This window comes from Pongo abelii, chromosome 18 (assembly GCF_028885655.2).
Source record: "Pongo abelii isolate AG06213 chromosome 18, NHGRI_mPonAbe1-v2.0_pri, whole genome shotgun sequence".
In the NCBI taxonomy this organism is placed as follows: Eukaryota; Metazoa; Chordata; class Mammalia; order Primates; family Hominidae; genus Pongo; species Pongo abelii.
This window is the reverse complement of record NC_072003.2, coordinates 33,237,549-33,259,078: the sequence shown is the minus strand read 5'-3', so window position 1 is coordinate 33,259,078 and position 21,530 is coordinate 33,237,549. Positions and strand designations below refer to the sequence as shown.

At 51.6% G+C, this 21,530-nt stretch overlaps 1 protein-coding gene across 2 annotated transcripts; it reads right to left on the bottom strand.

Moving 5' to 3' along the window:
* Nucleotides 1-14,283: 14,283 nt before the first annotated feature.
* On the bottom strand, nt 14,284-21,454 carry STX4 (syntaxin 4). Of its 2 annotated transcripts, none has more exons than XM_009250666.4 (11): nt 20,614-21,454; nt 20,335-20,436; nt 20,123-20,222; nt 19,912-19,986; nt 19,406-19,476; nt 16,420-16,528; nt 16,264-16,340; nt 15,807-15,944; nt 14,801-14,911; nt 14,634-14,729; nt 14,284-14,540 (listed from the first exon to the last, which is right to left on the bottom strand). In XM_009250666.4, exons 1-10 carry the CDS (start codon nt 20,641-20,643, stop codon nt 14,649-14,651), a joined length of 894 nt encoding a protein of 297 aa, XP_009248941.2. In that variant the 5' UTR covers nt 20,644-21,454; the 3' UTR covers nt 14,284-14,540; nt 14,634-14,648. The 2 variants fall into 2 exon arrangements, with proteins under 2 accessions (XP_009248941.2, XP_054390874.1); XM_054534899.2 differs by having other exon boundaries at nt 20,123-20,244; nt 20,614-20,907.
* Nucleotides 21,455-21,530: the final 76 nt, after the last annotated feature.

Sequence of the window (21,530 nt, the reverse complement as noted above, 5' to 3'; positions counted from 1 at the left end):
GATCTCGGCTCACTGCAACCTCCACTTCCCCACTCAAGCGATTCTTATTCTTGTGCCTCAGCCTCCCGAGTAGCTGGGACTGCAGGCATGCACCACCACACCCGGATAATTTTTTTGTATTTTTAGTAGAGACAGGGTTTTACCATGTTGGCCAGGCTGGTCTCGAACTCCTGACCTCAAATGATCCACCCGCCTCATCCTCCCAAAGTGTTGTTATTACAGGTGTGAGCGACTGTGTCTGGCCTTAATTTTTTTGATAATACACGTTATAGCTTAGAACAGCTTAGCTATTTACTTGTCCTCTTCACTAGAATATAAACTCCATGAAAACAGAGGCCTTGTCTGTATTTTCACCTCTATTTCTCTAGCACCTAACACAATGCCTGGCACACAGGTCTTGCTCAATACATATTTTATGAATAAATGAGTGAAGGAGTTAAGCATGGAATGGCATGGTACAGTAGGCTGAATAGAGACCCCCCCTAAATATGTCCACGTCCTATTCCTGGAATCTGGGAATGTCACGTTATATGGTGAAAGGGATTTTGAAAATGTGAAGGATCCTGAGATGGAGAGATTATTCAGGATTATCCAAGTGGGCGATATGTAATCATGAACATCCTCCTAAGAGGCACACAGGAGGAATAAGGCTCAGAAGAGAAAGTGGAGTGATGATGAAGGCAGAGATGGATTCATGTGCTTTCCAATGGAGGATGGACCCACCAGCCAAGGAATACAGGTAGCCTTTCTAAACTGAAAGAGGGTGGGGTGCAATGGCTCACACCTGTAATCCCAGACCTTTGGGAGGCTGAGGCAGGAGGATCTCCTGAATCCAGGACTTTGAGACCAGTCTGGGCAACGGAGTGAGACCTCATCTCTACAAAAAAATAAACAAAATTAGCAGGGCATGGTGGCGTGAGCCTGTGGTCCCAGCTACTGAGAAGGCTAACATGGGAGGATCTCTTGAGCCTGGGAGATGGAGGCTGCAGTGAGCTATGATTGCACCACTGCACCCCAGCCTGGGTAACAGAGCGAGACCCTGTCTCAAAAAAAAAAAAAAAAAAAAATGCTGAAGAAGGCGAGGAAACATTGTCCACCAGAGCCACCAACAAAAACCAGCCCTGCTGACACCAGACATTGGTTCAATGAAACTGATTTTGAACTTCTGACTTCCAGAACTGTAAGAAAGTAAATGTGTGTGGTTTTAAACCACTGAGTGTATAATAATTGGTTAAATCCGTAATAGAAAATTGATACCGTTCGAGGCCGGGGCAGTGGCTCACGCCTATAATTCCAGCACTTTTGGAGGCTGAGGTGGGTGGATCACCTGAGGCCAGGAGTTCAAGACCAGCCTGGCCAACATGGAGAAATCCTGTCTCTACTAAAAATACAAAAATTAGCTGGGCATGGTGGAGCACGCCTGTAATCCCAGCTACTCAGGAGGCTGAGGCAGAATTGCTTGAACCTGGGAGGCAGAGGTTGCAGTGAGCCGAGATGGCAACAGTGCACTCCAGCCTAGGGGATAGAGGGAGACTCTGTCGAAAGAAAGGAAGAAAGGAAGGAAGGAAGGAGGGAGGGAGGGAGGGAGGGAGGGAGGGAAGGAAGGAAGGAAGGAAGGAAGGAAGGAAGGAAGGAAGGAAGGAAGGAAGGAAGGAAGGAAGGAAGGAAGGAAGGAAGGAAGGAAGGAAGGAAGGAAGGAAGGAAGGAGGGAAGGAAGGAAGGAAGGAAGGAAGGAAGGAAGGAAGGAAGGAAGGAAAAATTGATACAGTTGGGATGGGTTAACATTCAATGTGTGTGGTGGCAACTGCTTATGGTCCCCCCGTATCCATTCTACTCTTCTCCCAGAGTAACTGAACTTTTATCTGGGCAAAAAGCTGCTCAAGGTAGAGATTCTATTTCTGAGCGACACTTTCATCGGGATGTAGCCATATGACTACATCCTGGCTACGGGGATTAGAGCAAAAATGATCTGTACTTCTGAATCATGCTCTTTAGGGCAAAGGGCAAATCATCACCCCTCAGAAGGGCCAGACTGTGGAAGTGGTGGTGAATCATATTGGATCATGTGGGTGAGGGCAACGCCCTAGGGATGGAACAGCAACAAGATAAAAAAGACCTGGAGGGGCAGAGTGGCTCATGCCTGTCATCCCAGAGCTTTGGGAGGGTGAAGCAAGAGGATCACTTGAGGCCAGGAGTTTGAGACCAGCCTGGGCAACATAGTAACACCCCACCTCTACAAAAAAGAAAAATAAAAATTAGCCGGGCATGGTGGCATGTGCTTGTAGTCCCTGCTACTTTGTTGGGGCTAAGGCAGGAGAATCGCTGGAGCCCAGGATTTTGAGTTTACAGTGAATTATGATCGCACCACTGCACTCCAGCCTGAATGGCGCAGAAAATTGTCTCTACTACTGGTAGTAATGAATCAATGAATGAATGAATGATACAAAGAATCTGGCTCCTAATGATTTCATGGAAAGATCCATCATACTAACTTGGACTTTAATAGAAGAGAGAAATAAACTTCTATCTTATTTAAGCCACAGTTAATTTGGGTCTCTATTATATGCAGCAATACACATACACAAACTAATTCAGAATTTTCACTTACTAACCATTATGATTCTTTTTTGTTTTGTTTTTTTTTTGAGACGGAGTTTCACTCTTGTCGCCCAGACTGGAGTGCAGTGACACGATCTCAGTTCACTGCAACCTCTGCCTCCAGGGTTCAAGCAATTCTTCTGCCTCAGCCTCCCGAGTAGCTGGGATTTCAGACATGCACCACCACGCCTGGCTAATTTTTTTTTTTTTTTTTTTTTTAGTAGAAATGGGTTTCACCATGTTGATTAGGCTGGTCTTGAACTAACCTCAGGTGATCTGCCCCCTCGGCTTCCAAAGTGCTGGGATTACAGGCGTAAGCCACTATGCCTGGCCAATCATTATGTTCTTTTCTCTTTTTTTTTTTTTTCAGAGTCTCACTCTGTAGCCCAGGCTGGAGTGCAGTGGCGTGATCTGGGCTCACTGCGACCTCCGCCTCCCAGGTTCAAGCGATTCTCCTGCTCAGCCTCCCGATTAGGTGGGACTACAGGTGTGCACCACGAGGTGCAGCTAATTTTTGTATTTTTAGTAGAGATGGGGTTTCATGGTGTTGACCAGGCTGGTCTCTCAAGTGATCCACCTGCCTCAGCCACCCAAAGTGTTGGGATTACAGGCGTGAACCACCATGCCCAGCTTTTTTATTTCTTTTCTCCCTCCCCCTTTTTTTAAATAGAGCTAGGATTTTGCCATGTTTCCTAGACTGGCCTCAAACTCCTGGGCTCAAGCAATCCACCCGCCTCTGCCTCCCAAAGTGCTGGGATTACAGGCGTGAGCCACCACGCCCGGCCTGGACAGCTTCTTTTTAATGCATCTCAGGATGCATGTGAGATTGATATTTACTAGGCACCATGTTGATGCTAGGTCTGGGCCCCACCAGATGTTTTTACAATTCCTGTGAGCAGCTGCTACTAGTTGCCAAATGCCAGCAAGAATCAAGAAGACTCGGCTTGGCTGGGCACGGTGGTTCATGCCTGTAATCCCAGCACTTTAGAAGTCCAAAGCGGGCGGATGGCCTGAGGTCAGGAGTTCCAGACCTACTCAGGAGGCTGAAGCATGATATTTGCTTAAACCCAGAAGGCAGAGGTTGCATTGATCCAAGATTGCACCACTGCACTCCAGCCTGGTGACAGAGCAAGACTCCATCTCAAAAAAAAAAAAAGAAAAGGAAAAAAAGAAATAGGCTCACTGGTTAGGACCTGAGGGTGAACAGCTCTGAAGAGGAGCAAAGGCGGAGACCTCCTAATATCAGCATAGCTCATTATGGTGTGTCAGTTGTCATGGTGAAGGGAAAGGATACCTGAACAGGGGAGCATCCGCAACCCACAGGGAGGCTGCATCTATCAGCTGGGATCCAGTTACGCTGCAGTAATAGCAGCCCCCAACTCTTAGGGGCTCACACCATCATGTTGATTTCTCACTCATATCCATGTCCTCCATGGGACCGCTCTGTTCTATGCTATCTTCATTCCAGAGCCCTGTCTGAAGGAAAAGCCTCAAGCTGGAACTTAACCGTCTCCAGACACAGAAGAGAGGAAAGGTGGCAGACCCCATGACGGCTCTTAAAGCTTCCTCGTGGAAATGGCACATGTCATTTCCACTCAAAGTCCATGGTCTAAAGCAAGCCACATAGCCAAACCTGATGTCAGTGAAGTGGGGACAAAAAACCATTCTATATAGCAGGTCCCCAAAGAGAGGGCCAGTGAATACATGTGATTTTTTTTGTTGGTTGGTTTTTTAGAGTCAGTGTTTTGTTGTGTTGCCCAGGCTGGAGTGCATAGGTGCATGGTGCAATCATAACTCACTGCAGCCTCTACCTCCTGAGCTTAAGTGATCCTCCCACCTCAGCCTCCTAAGCAGCTAGGACTACAGGCAAGCACCACCACACCCAGCTAATTTTTTTTTATTGTTTTATTTTTTGTAGAGATAGGGTCTCACTATGTTCCCCATGCTGGTCTCAAACTCCTGGCCTCAAGTGATCCTCCTGCTTCACCCTCCCAAAGAACTGGGATTATAGGCGTGAGCCACCGCACCCAGCCTAGTGAATGTTTTTGAACAATTATAAAATCTTCCCCCGTCTGCCCTCTTCCTTACAAATACTGCCTTTGCATTTTCTTCCATATGCAAAATAAATGCATCCCCTTCCCAAGGGAGACCACCTAAGTGACCCATCTGACATGGAATCAGCCTCAAGCCCAGGATCTCTAATTGTCTCTTCTATATCAGGTCCAGATGTGGCTTCTCTTGATTCAGAGACCTATGAGCTACAAAATAAGAGACAGAGACAAGTTACCTGTGCCCCATTTCTACACACACACACACACACACACACACACACACACATGCACATATCCAACATATAAAGCAGAACAAGGACAGGAGAACAGCAGAGCACACTCCCGTTCGGAAGAAAGGACAGGGCCCGGCGTGGTGGCTCATGCCTGTAATCCCAGCACTTTGGGAGGCCGAGGCCGGCGGATCACCTGAGGTCAGGAGTTTGAGACCACCCTGGCCAACACGGTGAAAACCTGTCTCTACTAAAAATACAAAAATTAGCCAGGCGCAGTGGCTCACGTCTGTAATTCCAGCACTTTGGGAGGCCGAGGGGGGCAGATCACAAGGTCAGGAGTCCAAGACCAGCCAGGCCAACATAGTGAAACCCGGTCTCTACTAAAAATACAAAAAATTAGCCGGGCGTGGTGGCGGACCCCTGTAGTCCCAGCTACTCAGGAGGCTGAGACAGGAGAATCTCTTGAACCCAGGAGGCAGAGGTTGCAGTGAGCCAAGATCATGCCATTCCACTCCAGCCTGGGCGACAGTGCAAGACTCTGTCTCAAAAACAAAAACAAAAAACCCCCAAACCAAAAATTAGCCAGGCGTGGTGGCATGCACCTGTAGTCCCAGCTACTTGGGAGGCTAAGGCAAGAGAATAGCTTGAACCCAGGAGGCAGAGGTTGCAGTGAGCCGAGATAGTGCCATTGCACTCCAACGTGGGTGACAAGAGCAAAACTCTGTCTCAAAAAAAAAAAAAAAAAGGAAGGAAGGACGGGAGACACACAGCAGGCTCTGGTCCCCAGTAAGTCTAAAGTGCTGCTGGGCAGATGTTGAGAAGAACCCCCACCTTTCCCTGGTAGTGGGAAGAGTTCCCTAGTTCATTCTTCACCACATTCTTGGCTCTGCCCTTAGAGTAAACCATCCTTTTCCACTTATTCTCCTTGACCACAGTTGAGAGGACATTGGAGGTTATGTCTTTCTGAAGTAGAGTAGCTTTCTCAGTCTCCTCCATAGAAATTTGGAGACCCATGGCTGGGCACGGTGGCTCACGCCTGTAATCCCAGCACTTTGGGAGGCCAAGGCGGGCAGATCACGAGGTCAGGAGATCGAGACCATCCTGGCGAACACAGTGAAACACCGTCTCTACTAAAAATACAAAAAAAATTAGCCGGGCATGGTGGCAGGCGCCTGTAGTCCCAGCTACTCGGGAGGTTGAGGCAGCAGAACGGTGTGAACCCGGGAGGCGGAGCTTGCAGTGAGCCGAGATCATGCCACTGTACTCCAGCCTGGGCGACCGAACGAGACTCCGTCTCAAAAAAAAAAAAAAAAAAAAAAAAGAAATTTGGAGACCCAGGCCAGGCATGGTGGTTCACACCTGCAATCACAGCACTTTGAGAGGCTGAGGCAGGAGGATCACTTGAGGCAAGGATTGCTTGAGGCCAGCCTGGGCAACATACAGAGACCCCCATCTCTACTAAAAACAAAACAAAACAAAACAAAACCCGAAATACAAAAATTAGGCTGGGCATGGTGGCTCACACCTGTAATCCCATCACTTTGGGAAGCCAAGGAGGGAGAACTCCTTAAGACCAGAAGTTCAAGACCAGCTTGGGCAACAGGCTGAAACCCTGTCCAGAAAAAAACAGAAAAATTAGCCAGGTGTGGTGGTGCACGCCTGTAGTCCCAGCTACTCAGAAGGCTGAGGTGGGAGGATCACTGGAGCCCCAGAGGTAGAGGCTGCAGTGAGGCTTGATTGTGCCACTGCACTCCAGCTGGAGTGACAGAAAAATACTTCATCTCAAAACAAAACAAAGCAAAACGAAACAAAAATAGGCTGGGCATGGTGGTACACCACACACCTATAATGCCAGCACTTTGGGAGGCCAAGACAGGTGACTCGCTTGAGCTCAGGAGTTCGAGACCAGCCTGGGCAATACAGCAAGACCTGTCTCTACCAAAAAAATACAAAAATTAGCCAGGCATGGTAGCGCACACCTGTAGTCCCAGCTACTTGGGAGGCTGAGGTAAGTGGATTACTCAAGCCCAGGAAGCGGAGGTTGCAGTGAGCCAAGATCGTGCCACTGCACTTCAGCCTGGGTGACAGAGTGAGATTTTGTTTCAAAAAAATCTGAAAAACAAAAATTAGCCTGCTGGGGTGGCACGGGCCTGTAGTCCCAGCTACTTGGGAGGCTGAGGCAGGAGGATCGTGTGAGCCCAGAAGTTCGAGGTTATAGCAAGCTGTGGTTGCATCACTGCACTCCAGGCTGGGTGACAGAGTGACACCCAGTCTCCGAAAGAAAAAAAAAAGAAAGAAACTTGGGGACCTAAAAATCATACTAAGTATTGAACACTCAGGGTCAAGATTTAACCTGGTGGCTTTTTGTCAGGGTGAGGGGGTGTTAGGCAGGGGAAGCAGGGCAATTCCCTCCAAAACCAAACTTACGTTATTTTACTCCATTCAGATCCACGGGTCAACAGCATACCCATAATTCTTTTCAGACATAACCATGATGTTAGACTTAACTGTAGTTGAGCCTACTGACTCCCTTAGGCTACATTTTTTTTTTTTTTTTGAGACGGAGTTTCACTCTTGTTGCCCAGGCTGGAGTGCCATGGTGCGATCTCGGCTCACTGCAACCTCCGCCTCCCAGGTTCAAGCAATTCTCCTGCCTCAGCCTCCCAAGTAGTTGGGATTACAGGCATGCACCACCATGCCCAGCTAATTTTGTATTTTTAGTAGAGACGGGGTTTCTCCATGTTGGTTAGGCTAGTCTCAAACTCCTGACCTCAGGTGATCCACCCACCTCAGCCTCCCAAAGTGCTGGAATTACAGGCGTGAGCCACCACGCCCAGCCAAGGTGAGTTACACTCTTAACCTCTTTCCTCTGAATCATCTTGACTAGCTGAGAGGATTTATTAGGAACCACTTTGATCAGTTTGGAGATTTTTACAAAGGGCATAATAGCCACATACTTGATATGGCCCTTGCCACAAAGATGACTTTTAATCAAACCTTGTAGCTCAGCCGGTCGCAGTGGCTCACGCCTGTAATCCCAGCACTTTGGGAGGCCAAGGTGGGAGGATCACTTGAGGTCAGAAGTTCGAGACCAGCCTGGCCAACATGGTGAAACCTGTCTCTACTGAAAATACAAAAATTAGCTGAGCATGGTGGTGCATGCCTGTAATCCCAGCTACTCAGGAGGCTGAGTCAGGAGAAAGGCTTGAACCCAGAAGGTGGCCTTGGAAACAAGAGCAAGACTCTGTCTCAAAAACAAAAACAAAAACCTTGTGGCTCAAGGACTTTCTCAGTTGTATCTTTTACTGAAAATGTGGATCACTTGCCTCAAATTTCTATATTCTCTTCCATTTCTGCTTAAGAACTGACCACTTAATTTCTGAGTCATCTCTTTCTTCTAGTAACTCCTCAAATGCATGCAATAGCAGTGACAGCATGCTACCAATATTCCCTTTCCCCAGTTCTTTACCTAAAGCCTAAAGCTCATTTGGTCATAAGCTTACAGTTTAACCAAATGCTTCACCATTGCATAACACATGTCACCATCTTTCCAACTTCCAATGACAGTTCCCTTACCAGCCACTGTCCAGCTCAACGTCAATGTCATATAGTTTACATAGTTTAGGCTTTTTTTTTTTTTTTGAGACAGAGTCTTGCTCTGTCGCCCAGGCTGGAGTGCAGTGGCTCGATCTTGGCTCACTGCAACCTCCGCATCCGAGGTTCAAGCGATTCTCCAGCCTCAGCCTCCTGAGTAGCTGGGATTACAGGTGCCCACCATCATGCCTGGCTAATTTTTGTATTTTTAGTGGAGACAGGGTTTCACCATGTTTGCCAGGCTAGTATCAAACTCCTGACCTCAGCACCCGCCTCAGCCTCCCAAAGTGCTGGGATTACAGGCATGAGCCACCGTGCCTGGCTGGGGATTTTTTTTTTTTTTTTTTTTTTTTTGACCCAGGCTGAAGTGCAGTGGTGAAATCTTGGCTCACTGCAACCTCTGCTTCCTGGGCTCAAGCGATCCTCCCATCTCAGCCTCCCAAGTAGCTGGGACTACAGGCACATGCCACCACACCTGGCTAATTTTTAATAATATTTTGTTTTATTTTTATTTTTTAATTTTTTGAGATGGAGTCTCACTCCATCGCCCAGGCTGGAGTGCAGTGGCGCAATCTTGGCTCACTGCAACCTCTGCCTCCTGGGTCCAAGCGATTCTCCTGCCTCAGCCTCTAGCTGGGATTATAGACACCTACCACCATGCCTGGCTAATTTTTTTTGTATTTTTAGTAGAGACAGGGTTTTGTCATGTTGGCCAGGCTGGTTTCAAATTCCTAACCTTAGATGACCCACCTACCTTGGCCTCCCAAAATGCTGGGATTACAGGTGTGAGCCACCGTGCCCAACCTAGGCTTATTTTTTATTGTTGCAGCACACCACTTTTGGGTATTAATTCTGTAACAGTTTGTTTAAACATTTGGATGTGCTAACAAACAATCTCCATATATCAATGGCTCACAGCAAGAGAGATTTATTTCTTAAATTCTGCATCATTTTACAGGTAGGCTGTAGCCCAGCTTCACGTCATTGTTATTCTGGGTTGCAGGCTGAAAGAGAAGTCTAGATCTGGAAACTGCCAGGTTTATGAGCCTGAGCAGAGGGAGAAGAGACGGGAAGCTGCTAGAGTACTCAATGGTGCCCTAAAGCTTCTATGCGAAAGTGATACTTTACCTTTTTTTTTTTTTTTTTTGAGACAGAGTTTCACTTTTTGTCCAGGCTAGAGTGCAATGGCATGATCTGGGCTCATTGCAACCTCCTCCTTCCCAGGTTCAAGTGATTCTCCTGCCTCAGCCTTCCTAGCAGCTGGGATTACAGGCCCGTGCCACCATGCCTGGCTAATTTTGTACTTTTAGTAGAGACAGGGTTTCACCACGTTGGCCAGACTGGTCTCAAACTCTTGACCTCAGCTGATCCACCCACCTCATCCTCCCAAAGTGCTGGGATTATAGGTGTGAGCCATTGCGCCTGGCCGATATTTCGCCTTCCTACCCATATTCCACTGACCAAAGCAAGTACTATAGCCAAACCTATTGTAAGCAGGGAATGAGCATATAATGCTCCTATAGGGAGGGGCCCAGCAGGGAAGGTTAGCAAATCTCTGGAACAGAGATGTCAATCACTGCCCTAGTCCACTCCTCTTCCAGCACATACACACGCTCTGCTGCAGCATTTTGTACCATGTCACTTCCTGCATCCATCTTAGCCAAGGGTAAAGTCTTGACTCTAGGGCAAAGTCTTTTTCTTTTCTTTTCTTTTTTTTTTTTTTTGAGACAGGGTATTACTCTGTTGTCCAGGCTGGAGTACAGTGGTGCAATGTTGGCTCACTGTGGTCTCAACCCCAGGCCCAAGCAATCCTCCCACCTCAGCCTCCCAAGTAGCTGGGAGGCACGCACCACTGGCATGCACCTGGCTAATTTTTTTTTTTTTTTTTTGAGAGAGAGTTTTGCTCTTGTTGCCCAGGTTGGACTGCAATGGGACAATCTCGGCTCACTGCAACCTCTGCCTCCCGGGTTCAAGTGATTCTCCTGCCTCAGCCTCCCAAGTAGGATTACAGGCTTGTGCCACCATATCCAGCTAACTTTTTGTATTTAGTAGAGACGGGGTTTCACCATGTTGGTCAGGCTGGTCTCGAACGCCTGACATCAGGTGATCCACCTGCCAGGGCCTCCCAAAGTGCTGGGATTACAGGCATGAGCCACAGTGCCCAACCTAATTTTAATTTTTGTAGAGATACAGTCTTGTTATATTTCCCTGGCTGGTCTTGAACTCCTGGGCTCAAGCAATACTCCTGCTTTGGGAACTCCTGGGCTCAAGCAATACTCCTGCTTTGGCCTCCCAAAGCGCTGGGATTACCAATGTGAACCACAGTGCAAAGTCTTGAGTTAAGGGCAGACAATTCCTAGGCAAGTAAATGTAATCTGATCTGGAGAGCAGACCAGACCGATTCCTTTTCTTGGGAACTTGAACCACAATAGACTGAATAAGTGAGCTGCAGCTGACAAGCTGTGATACAAGATGGACTTGGAAATGTCACATCTAACCAAGACCCTGTTGCCTAAAAGTTGGGCTGACAGCAGCAAAGCTAGGATTTCAATGCAAACCCTGCCCTTAGCCCCTCACTCAGGGCAGTTTCCCAAAGGGAAGAGATGTACACAGGGGAGCCCACGGAATCTCCAGTGCACGCATCCACCTGTTCGCTTGCCTACCAGGTCTGCTCCAAACTCACCTGCTCAAAGACCTTCTATGGGTCCTGACAGCCCACAGGAAAAGGATTGAGCCTGGCATCCGAGGCCACTTGGCCATCAGGCCACCTTTTCCAGGAGGTTCTGGATGGCTTTCTGGGTGAAACAGGGGAGCTGCTTTTCAGGGGTGGCGCTGTCCAGCATGGCTAAGAAGAGGCACAGGCTGCACGTGGCCCCCGCTGCACGTGGACCCCCGCTGCATAGACAGTGGATGCGGAGAGACTCTATCAGATCCCAGTAAGCACCACAGATCTTGCAATTTTACTCTGAAGGCAGAGAGGTGAGAGAGTGGATGAAGGCAGCCAACGGGACAGGATTTTGCTGGAGATGCAAGCAGAGAATCAGGGAAGTCCAGAGACCCCAGGTCCAAATCAGCTTTGTACTGGGGCAGCATCAGCCTGGCCCGCAGCTCCCATCGGGTGGACACACCTAGATCGCATCTGCACACTCCAGAGAAGGTGGAGCTCTTTCCTATAAAGCCCACAACACACTGGATCTGCCGGGCCCTCCTCAGCCACACAGCCTTCCAGTGTCTTTGGGGGATTCGATCCAGCCCCTTGCGGTATACAATCCAACCACTTCGGGGTGTGTCTGCGCCTCGCCCTAAGGCCCCGCCCACACCCGCTTCCTAGACCTAAGCGCCATTTGATGGTGGGACGGGGATCACTCTCCCAGGACCCTCCAAACTAACGTCCATGCTCTTCAGAGACAACACTTAAGTCCCGCTGGCCAATCGTAACCAAACCACGGCCTCAGCCACGCCCCATGCACAGCTCGCCCAGTTGCGGGCGATCTCGGACGGTACAACCTGCACTCCAGGGCCACCGGGAGGCGCTGCGGGGCACCGGGAGGCGCAGTTGGGGGTCGGCCAGGCCTGGCCCTCGGGCCCAATTCCGCCCTCCTGCCCTTCCCCTAGCCCAGTCCAGAGCCCGGTCCAATGTGCATCAGCGAAGCCACATCCAGCGCTTAGGCGACGCGGTCTCCCACGCATGGCAACGCGGGACTGAGCCCACCAGACTGGGCAGCTGGGAGCGGCGGCAGCGGCAGCAACAGCAAGGGCCTGTAAGATTGAAAGTGGGATGGACTGGGCGGCTGCGACGCAGTCCCCAGACCTTGGAAGTCAGAGCTAGGCGCCGCCCTACTGCAAGCAAGCAGGAGCCAGGAGCCGGCTTACCCTTTAAAACTAGGTGTCGGGGGGCCGGGCGCGGTGGCTCACGCCTGTAATCCCAGCACTGTGGGAAGCTGAGGCGGGCGGATCACGAGGTCAGGAGATCGAGACCATCCTGGCTAACACGGTGAAACCCCGTCTCTACTAAAAATACAAAAAATTAGCCGGGCGCAGTGGCGGGTGTCTGTAGTCCCAGCTACTCAGGAGGCTGAGGCAGGAGAATGGCGTGAAACCGGGAGGCGGAGTTTGCAGTGAGCGGAGATCGCACCACTGCACTCCAGTCTGGGCGATAGAGCGAGACCCGGTCTCAAAAAAAAAAAAAAAAAAAAAAAAAAAAAAAAAAAATTAGCTGGGCGTGGTAGCGGGCGCCTGTAGTCCCAGCTACTCGGGAGGCTGAGGCAGGAGAATGGTGTGAACCCGGGAGGCGGAGCTTGCAGTGAGCCGAGATTGCGCCACTGCACCCCAGGCTGGGCGACAGAGCGAGACTCCGTCTCAAAACAAACAAACAAACAAACAAAAACTCTAGGTGTCGGGGAACAGGAGCCACGTCCACTCCAGAAATTAGGCATCAGGACTAGGAGCCCTTAGAAATTTAGTCAGGGCTGGCTGGGAGAGGTGGCTCACCCCTGTAATCCCAGCACTCTGGGAGGCCAAGGCGGGCAAATCACGAGGTCAGTAGATCGAGACCATCCTAACACGGTGAAACCCCGTCTCTACTAAAAATACAAAAAATTAGCCGGGTGTGGTGGCGGGTGCCTGCAGTCCCAGCTACTCCGGAGGCGGAGGCAGGAGAATGGCGTGAACCCGGGAGGCGGAGCTTGCAGTGAGCTGAGATAGTGCCACTGCACTCCAGCCTGGGCAAAAGAACAAGACTCTGTCTCAAAAAAAAAAAAAAAAAAAAAGAAAAGAAATTTAGTCAGGGCTTGGATCTCAGGTACCTTAGAAGAAATCAGAGGTCAGGCTTTTCTGCTGCCACCACCTGCTTCAGCCAGGCATCCCTCAGCAACCAGGTGCACTGATCCAGGATCACTGACTCTCTATGCTGCTGCTGCTGCTGCTGCTGATGATGATGATTGTTATTATTTTTGAGACAGGGTCTCACTCTGTCACCCAGGATGGAGTGCAGTGGGATGACCATGGCTCACTACAGCCTTCATCTCCCGGGATCAAGCAATCCTCCCACCTCAGCCTCTGGAGTAGCTGGGGCGACAGACACTTGCCATCACGCCTGGCTAATTTTTAAAATTATTATTCTCTAAAGAGAAGAGGTTGCCTCATCCTGCCTAGGCTGGTCTCAAGCTCCTGGGCTCAAGAGATCCTCCTGCCTGGGCCTCCCAAAGTGCTGGCATTACTGGTGCGAGCCACCGCACCCTGCCTGAACTCTTATGTAAAAGATGATGCTTTTGTTGGTCACAGGGCCCGGTCTCCTGTGCTTTCTGCCTGGCAACCTCTTCCCCAGCTTCTCGCCATAACTGGCTTCTCCCCACTTAACATTCCACTCCAATGTCATCTCTGCTGAAACCAGACCATCCCTATCCACTGCATCCAAAGTGACAGCCTCAATTAGGCATTTTTTCACGGTGCCTCTTCCTCTGGGCCACAAGAAGGCCCACTGATGCCACCCACACACCCCCATCTCACCTGCATCCCAGCCTGGCCTGGTCAGGTCAGCCTCATCGTTTCCAAGACAGATACTCACAGTGGTCCTTTCCCGGGGACAGTACTGAGCCAGGAGCCAGATGCGGGTGTTACCCCTCCCTGCCCACCCATTCCTATGGGGGTGCAGAAAGGCAGAGCCAGCCTGCTGTGGGCACAGCACCCATGGCGGTTTGACCTGAGCAGCCAGGGCTGGACCTGGCCCTGGGGACATCCAGGAGGTAGGGAGGTTGGATGCCCGGAAGCCTTGGGCCAGCCCTTCCAGGAACACACGTGCAAAGGGCTTTCTATGCTCTTTTTTTGTTTTTTAATTTTTTACAAAATCGTGTGTCCTGGCCAATCAGGACAGTGCAGGCCTCCCTCAGGCATTGAGGCCTGAAGGAGGAGGCCACCATGAATGAGCAGCTGCCAACCCCAGAAGAACTGTCTGCCCTTCTGCATAGGGGCCAGTGTGAGGAAGGGGTCCGACTGGAGGCTCTGCCCTGCCCCCCAGGCTGCTGGGACAGAAGGCCAGGCCCTGGGTCCCTGGTGCTCCTAGTGCCTGTAAGGAAAGGAGGGAGAACAGGGTCTGAGGGAGGAGGGAGGGCTGGGGCCAGGGCTGGGGCAGGCCAGGGGACAGCCCACAACATCTCACCAACAATGTGCGACATTATCCAACCACTGTGATGCCAATGATGACTGCTAGGAGGACGACGGTGATGGACACACAGATGGCAATCAAGACTTTCTTCTGTGGGAGAGGAGGGGGTCAGGGAAGACACACAGGGTGCCTGGGACAGTGGCCGGGCCTGGGAGGCTCACCTTCCTCGCCTTCTTCTGGTTCTCCAGGGCCGTCTTGACGTGCTCTTGCCCGCGTTCCACGTAGTCCGCTGAGCTCAGGATGTTCTTCTCAATCCGATTGATCATCTCCCCCTGCTCAGAGGATGGGGTGGTTCAGGGAGGTAAGGATGCCTTTGCCCACCCCACCCCAGATGACTGAAGAACATTCCTGGCAGGAAAAAAAAATTGCACTAACAAAGACAAGGGCAAGACTCGATCTGACAAAAGTTCAGACTCCTCAAGGATGGCTTCCAGATCCCTTCTATCATGTAGTCCCTTGTCCCCTGCTCGCTTATCCCATACAACCTCTATGTGTAGTGGTAGCTTGGAGCTAAGGGCCTCAAATGGCTCATACCTTTCACAGATGGTGAACTGTGCCTTCACAAATCTGTCTGAATTTACCCATTCTTCCAGGCCTATCTACAGCTGCTGCAAAGCCCTCCCTATCCCTGCCTCCTCCTGGCACCACCAGCCTCAGGTCTCAGTACTCCTACTGAATGAGATCTCTTTCCTGTAAGTCTCAGCTGCAAAAGGGCATTGGCTGTAGCATGACTAAGGCCAGCTCCTCCAGGACAGGGCTGGAAGCTCAACTCAACTCACACAACCAGGGCCAGGGGAACACCGCCCCCACCCCAGCCTTGTACAGATGTTAGGAGGCAGCCCCTCTAGGGCAACTCTGACTGGACCTCTCAGAGGTATAAGGCTGGATGCTGTTAGTGGAGGGGGAGCCAGGGCTGGGGCCAGACCTGGGCAGGCTCAAGTTCTGGAGAGGGCGCAGGGTGCTATGCAGAAGGGAGTGGGTATCTGCGTAGCAGCAGAGGGAGGCACCATTCTCGGGGTACAGCTAAGGATAGGAATAAGCACCAATCTGGGGGCATGGCCAAACCTGGAAGACACAAAAGCCTCAGGGAGAGAATCTAAGGGTGGTGGGAGGCTGGCAGTTTGGACTGAGCCTGGTCTCACATCTGGGGCTGTGTGGGGCACCCACCTGCATCTCCACTTCAGTAGCCAGAAAAGTGAAGATGTCGTGCAGCTCACGAATACTGCGTTCAAGCTGCTGGATCTCACTGTGCCGGGCCGAGATCTCATTTAAGGCCTGTCGAGTCACCTGCGTGTCCTTCAGGATCTGGGGGGTGGACAGGAGTGGAGTAACTGTTCACAGGGAGACCGACAGCAGGTCAGAAACTCCTGTTGAGCTTCTGGGGAGCCCTCAGCCTGGAATCTGATGGGTGACTCCAGGCAGGCTAATTAATTCCCTTAGGGGCCTCAGGGTGCCCTTAATCAGAAAGGGCCACAGCAAGCGGGGTGCAGTGGCTTGCACCTATAGTCCCAGCTACTCGGGAGGCTGAGGCAGGAGGATCACCTGAGCCCAGGAGGTCAAGAAAGGGACAGGACTCAGAGGGGATGGGAGGCACAGCAGAGAGGGGCTGGCTGTGGCCACTCACATTGGACACAAACACCTCGCTTTGCCCACTGTCCAGCATCTGCTCCAGCTCCTCGTCAGACACCATCCCAGCATTGGCTGTGAAGGAAAAGGCCAGGCTCAGGGCTGGGTTGGGATTACCTGCCCCTGTGGGCCAGGCTGGGCACGCACAACTCACTGATCTTCAGCTGCCTCCGGATCCGCTCCACGTTCTTCTCCCGGTATTCGGACTGCATTGAATTGCACTTGTTGATGAGCTCCACGAATTGCTGGGACAGGACCCCATGCTAAAGATGAAGAATATAGGCTGGGTGCCCCTGGGAGGATCTCTGTCCGGTCTGCGCCTCGGCAACCCCATAGTACAGTGAGAAAATAGCATGAGCTCTTATGCGGGATCTGCCACCTTAACCGCCTTGTGATGACCTTGACAGGCTCCCCCATTTCTCTTAGACTAAAAGCCAAAGCCCTTATCAGGCCTACGTGGTCCTCCATGATCTTATTTATTTATTTATTTATTATTTATTTTTTGAGACAGAGTTTCGCTCTTGTTGCCCAGGCTGGAGTGCAGTGGCGCGATCTCAGCTCACTGCAACCTTGGCCTCCCGGGTTCAAGCAATTCTCTTGCCTCAGCCTCCTGAGCAGCTGGGACTACAGGCGCATGCCACCACACACGGCTAATTTTTGTATTTTTAGTAGAGATGGGGTTTCACCATGTTGGCCAGGATGATCTTGATCTCTTGACCTTGTGATCCACCCGCCTCGGCCTCCCAAAGTGCTGGGATTACAGGCGTGAGCCACTACACCTGGCCTATTTTTATTTTTAATAGAGACAGGGTTGGCCGGGCACGGTGGCTCATGCCTGTGATCCCAGCACTTTGGGAGGCTGAGGCGGGTGGATCACCTGAGGTCAGGAGTTCGAGACCAGCCTGGCCAACATGGTGAAATCCCATCTCTACTAAAAGTACAGAAATTAGCTTGGTGCAGTGGTGGGTGCCTGTAGGCCCAGCTACTTGGGAGGCTGAAGCAAGAGAATGGCTTGAACCCAGGAGGCGAAGGGTGCAGTGAGCAGAGATGGCACCACTGCACTCCAGCCTGGGCGACAGAGTGAGACCCTGTCTCAAAGAAAAAAAAAAAAAGAGAGAGAGAGAGGGGGTCTCACTATATTGCCCAGGCTGGTCTCAAACTCCTGGGCTCAACCAGTCCTCCCACCTCAGCCTCCAAAGTGCTGGGATTACAGGCGTGAGCCACGGTGCCTGGCTAGCCCTCATGATCTCTCCTTCTCCCACGACCTCTCCGATCTTACTTCCTCTTGCTGTTCCCTTCCTCCGCCCAGCCACACTGGTCTCCTTACCCCTCCCTAGACAAAGCACACTCTCAGCTGAAGCCTTTGCATTCACTTCTCCTTCTACCTAGAATGCTCATTCCCCACACACACCTTTAAGTCTTTTGTTCAGATGTTACCTTCTGAATGAAGCTTCCTCCACCTGCTTTCAACTGCAACTCTACCTCCTCCAGCATGCTTAGTCCCTCTTCCCCTGCTCTTTTTTCCTTAATGCTTATTATGTTCTAAATAATTCACGTATTTATTATGGTGATTGTCTACACCAGAAGGGAAGTTCCATGAGGACAGGGATCATTGGTTCACTGCTGTATCCTAAACAGTTCCAAAAAGGTCTGGCACACAGTAGGCACCCAATATGTAACTGCTGAATGCTTGCTGAATGCCAACCTCGCTGCCTACACCGCAGCTCCTACGCCTAGAGATGAACATGTTGCCTGGGCGAAACAGGTGCAACAGGCCCACATGGACCCTCGTCCACTCATGCCAATCACCACCACAGACTTCCCCAGAAACACTGGCTCTGGGGCATCTGCTCTGCCTTGCCCCTTCTTCTGAGGCCTTAAATATGCTCATTCCTTGGAGTTCCTTTTCCAGAGATACATCTGCTTTCCTGGTTCCAGCTGCACCCTTCCAAGATGCCCAAGCTGCTCCATCTTCAATCTGGGGTCCTTGCTGAGCCCTGGGCCCAACTACTCCAATCCTGACCTCCTGGTATCCTCCTCACTGGGGACCCAGAGAGGACCAGTCAGATCACTGCAAATTTCCTTACTAAGATATCACCCCAGGGGCTGGGCGCGGTGGCTCATGCCTGTAATCATAGCACTTTGGGAGGCCAAAGTAGGTGGATCAGTTGAGGTCAGGAGTTCGAGACCAGCCTGGCCAACAAGGTGAAACGTCATTTCTACCAAAAATATAAAAAATTAGCCAGGTGTGGTGCACACCTGTAAACCCAGCTACTCGTGAGGCTGAGGCAGGAGAATCGCTTGAAGGAGGTGGAGGTTGCAGTGAGCCAAGATTGTGCCACTGTACTCCAGCCTGGGGGACAGAGCAAGACTCCATCTCAAAAAAATAATAATAATTTAAAAAATAAGATATCACACCAGGGGAGTTCCTCTTCAGTGTCGCCCCAAGGAAGTTCCTCTTCCTGACTTCTTGAATTCCACCTGTGGGACTAAGGCTGTCCCTGTCACATAGATAGGAAACCTGCCAGTCATTTATGACTTCTCACTTTCCTTCCCTGGGCAGCGCCATTAGCCACCAGGTCCCACGTGAGTAATGTCTTTATCCCCTACTGAACCCTAACTCCTCATCTTGAGTCCTAGAAAACATGTGTCCCAGCCGGGCACGGTGGCTCACGCCTGTAATTCCAGCACTTTGGGAGGCCGAGGCAGGAGGGTCACCTGAGGTCAGGAGTTCGAGACCAGCCTGGCCAACATGGTAAAACTCGGTCTCTACTAAAAATACAAAAATTAGTTGGGCATAGTGGTGTCCGCCTGTAATCCCAGCTATTCAGGAGGCTGAGGCAAAAAAAGAAAAGAAAACATGTGTCCCACAGCCAAGCCTAGGTCTTGTCTGGGGTCACAGTAACTTCTTATTGAATGGAAGAAAATAAAGCAGGGTGTTATAACCGGACTGAGCATCAGGAGACCCGGTTTCCTGACCTTGAGCAAGTTCTTTCTCTCTCTGAGCTCAGTTTCCCCATTTGGAAAAATCATCCAATTGGACTCCATGACCTCTGCAGGCCCTTCCTTCATACACCTGTCATCTAATACTTCATGAAACATTTGCTGAAATGTCCTCATTTCTGAGAAAAAAAACCCACCTGGGTTTTTCTCATTCTTGTGTTGATGGAGTTATAGTTCTCATCAGCTTCCTCCTTCTGGGGCTCTATGGCTGTGGGAAGACACAGGGGTATTGGGGGTACTTGTCTCCATAGGATTTTTAGGGAAATATAATTTATCATCAAATGACTAAGGCTGAGCCTCTAAGAGGAGAAAGTAAGTTTATTTTTCTTTGCATTACATCACTGAGTTCCCATAGGTATGCAGAGGCCACCTAACAAAACCCCATCTCCCTGCCCAAAGAATGCCCAGTGGGCAGCGATAACTGTGTAAGTAAATGGTTTCATTATAAATAAAAGAACCTGAGAGGCAGGCTTGTGCTGTGGAGAGTACAATGGCCTGGAGGCCAGGAGACAGAGATGCTAGACCCAGGCCTGCTGTGTGACCTGGATATATCACTGGCTTCTCTGGGCCACACACTCCCCAGATATACCAACAACAGGGCAGGATCAGAGGGAAGGATCTGTCTGAGGTCCCAGGAGCTCACCCTTCAGCTGCAGGCGGATCTCCCTCCCCAGCTGTTTGATCTCATCGCGCAGGTTCTGCAGCTCCTGCTTCATGCCTGAATAAGAGAAGGCCACGACTCCCAAACAGCAGCCCCCACCTCAACAAACCACCCTGACCACCACCTGCGTGGAACTACAACCCCCACAATCCCTGGGGCGGAGCATGCGCCCTGCAGCCGGGGTGTCACTCACCCTCCTCGGGAAGGGGCGTGGCCAGGATGGTGACCTGCTGTTTCTCCAACTCCTGGACTTTATTCCCCAGCTTGACAATAGTCTGCCGAATTGTCCGGACCTGGGGAGGGTGACCGAGAGGGCTGAAAGAGATATGGGGTACTCCAGACCACGCTGCTCCTCGGGTCCTCCTACCCCCCTCGCGAATCCAGGCGGAGACCCCAGCCCCTTACCTTCTGGAAGAACTCCTCGTCCGGGCTCCCCAGCCGTGCCGTGCCCGGGTGCAACACCAGCGCGACCCGCTCCTTGTCCTCTTCGTCCGAGCTGTCATCCCCCTGCCAGGCCCGGAATCATTGGCACCACCGTTTCGCTGCGGCTCTTACCCCGCAGGACCCACAGGCTTCCGGGACTTTCCTTCCTGGCCATCAGCCACCCCTCCCTACCCCGAAAACCAGAAGTCCTGCGTTCCAGTTCGTCCGCCCGTCCCCATCCCCGCTGCCCTGGCGTCTCACCTGCCTCAGCTCGTGGGTCCTGTCCCGCATGGCGGCCTGAGCTCTCCCTCCCCGGCGCCAGAGCCGGGAGGCCCTCAAATTTGGAATTCCCGTACCCCACTCACACTCTGACACTCCCCTCCCTCCCCCTGCGGACCCCAACACCCCCACGAGCCGCCAGAGGCTCCGTCCCTTGCACCGCCCACAGTCAATGGGAAGGCGCCGACCCCGGGGACCCCCCAAGGTTCCACAGGTTGGAATTCCCTTTTCTTCCCTCCTCCAGCTCCCGCAGCCTCAGCCCCGCCCCTCCGTGATAAATTCGGGGCATGCGCATATGGTCGCGTCTCTTCCTTGCCCAAGGCTGGGAAGGCGGAGTCGGAAGTTGTTGCGCCCCGAGCGGAAGCGGAGCTGCCTGGGCGCGAGAACTCGCTACCGTCACCGGAACCGTTGCGTCTTCCAACGGAAATCTGGTTGCCAAAAGGGGTAGGAATACGTCATTTGTACGTAATCCGAGACACCCGCATCTCACATCACCCCATGGTGCCCCCACAGCGTCACGTGACCAGCCCGGTCCCAAATTCGTGGACCGCAGAATGTGACGCTGTGACTGTCACGTGTCCCGGCTCTGTCACCGCCGTCTCTGGGACGCCGTTCTCATCACGACGTCCCGGCACCCCGACGACCGAGCGACGCCCACACGGCCCCCGCGAGGTGGGGAGGGGCGCGCCGACCACCCCCAGAGGCCTTTCGAGGCAGTGGGACCCTTGCTGACTTCGCCTTTATTGCTTTCGGGTCCAGGGGCGTGGGCGGACTGACGACTTAGCATTTGGGGCTGTCAGCATCATGGGACCTTGAAAATCGGGAAATAATAGGATCCGAGTAGTCAGCGTCAGAAAATTGCAGGGTTGTGTGGGCAGGGAATCTGGGGGTGGGAAGTG

Coding starts and splice junctions, on each gene's coding strand:
- STX4 (XM_009250666.4), bottom strand. CDS start 20,643: ATGCGGGACAGGACCCACGAGCTGAGGCAG. Junction 19,477..19,911: donor GATCCGCCTGCAGCTGAAGG/GTGAGCTCCTGG, acceptor GTCTTCCCACAG/CCATAGAGCCCCAGAAGGAG. Junction 15,945..16,263: donor GCGAGGTGTTTGTGTCCAAT/GTGAGTGGCCAC, acceptor TCCACCCCCCAG/ATCCTGAAGGACACGCAGGT.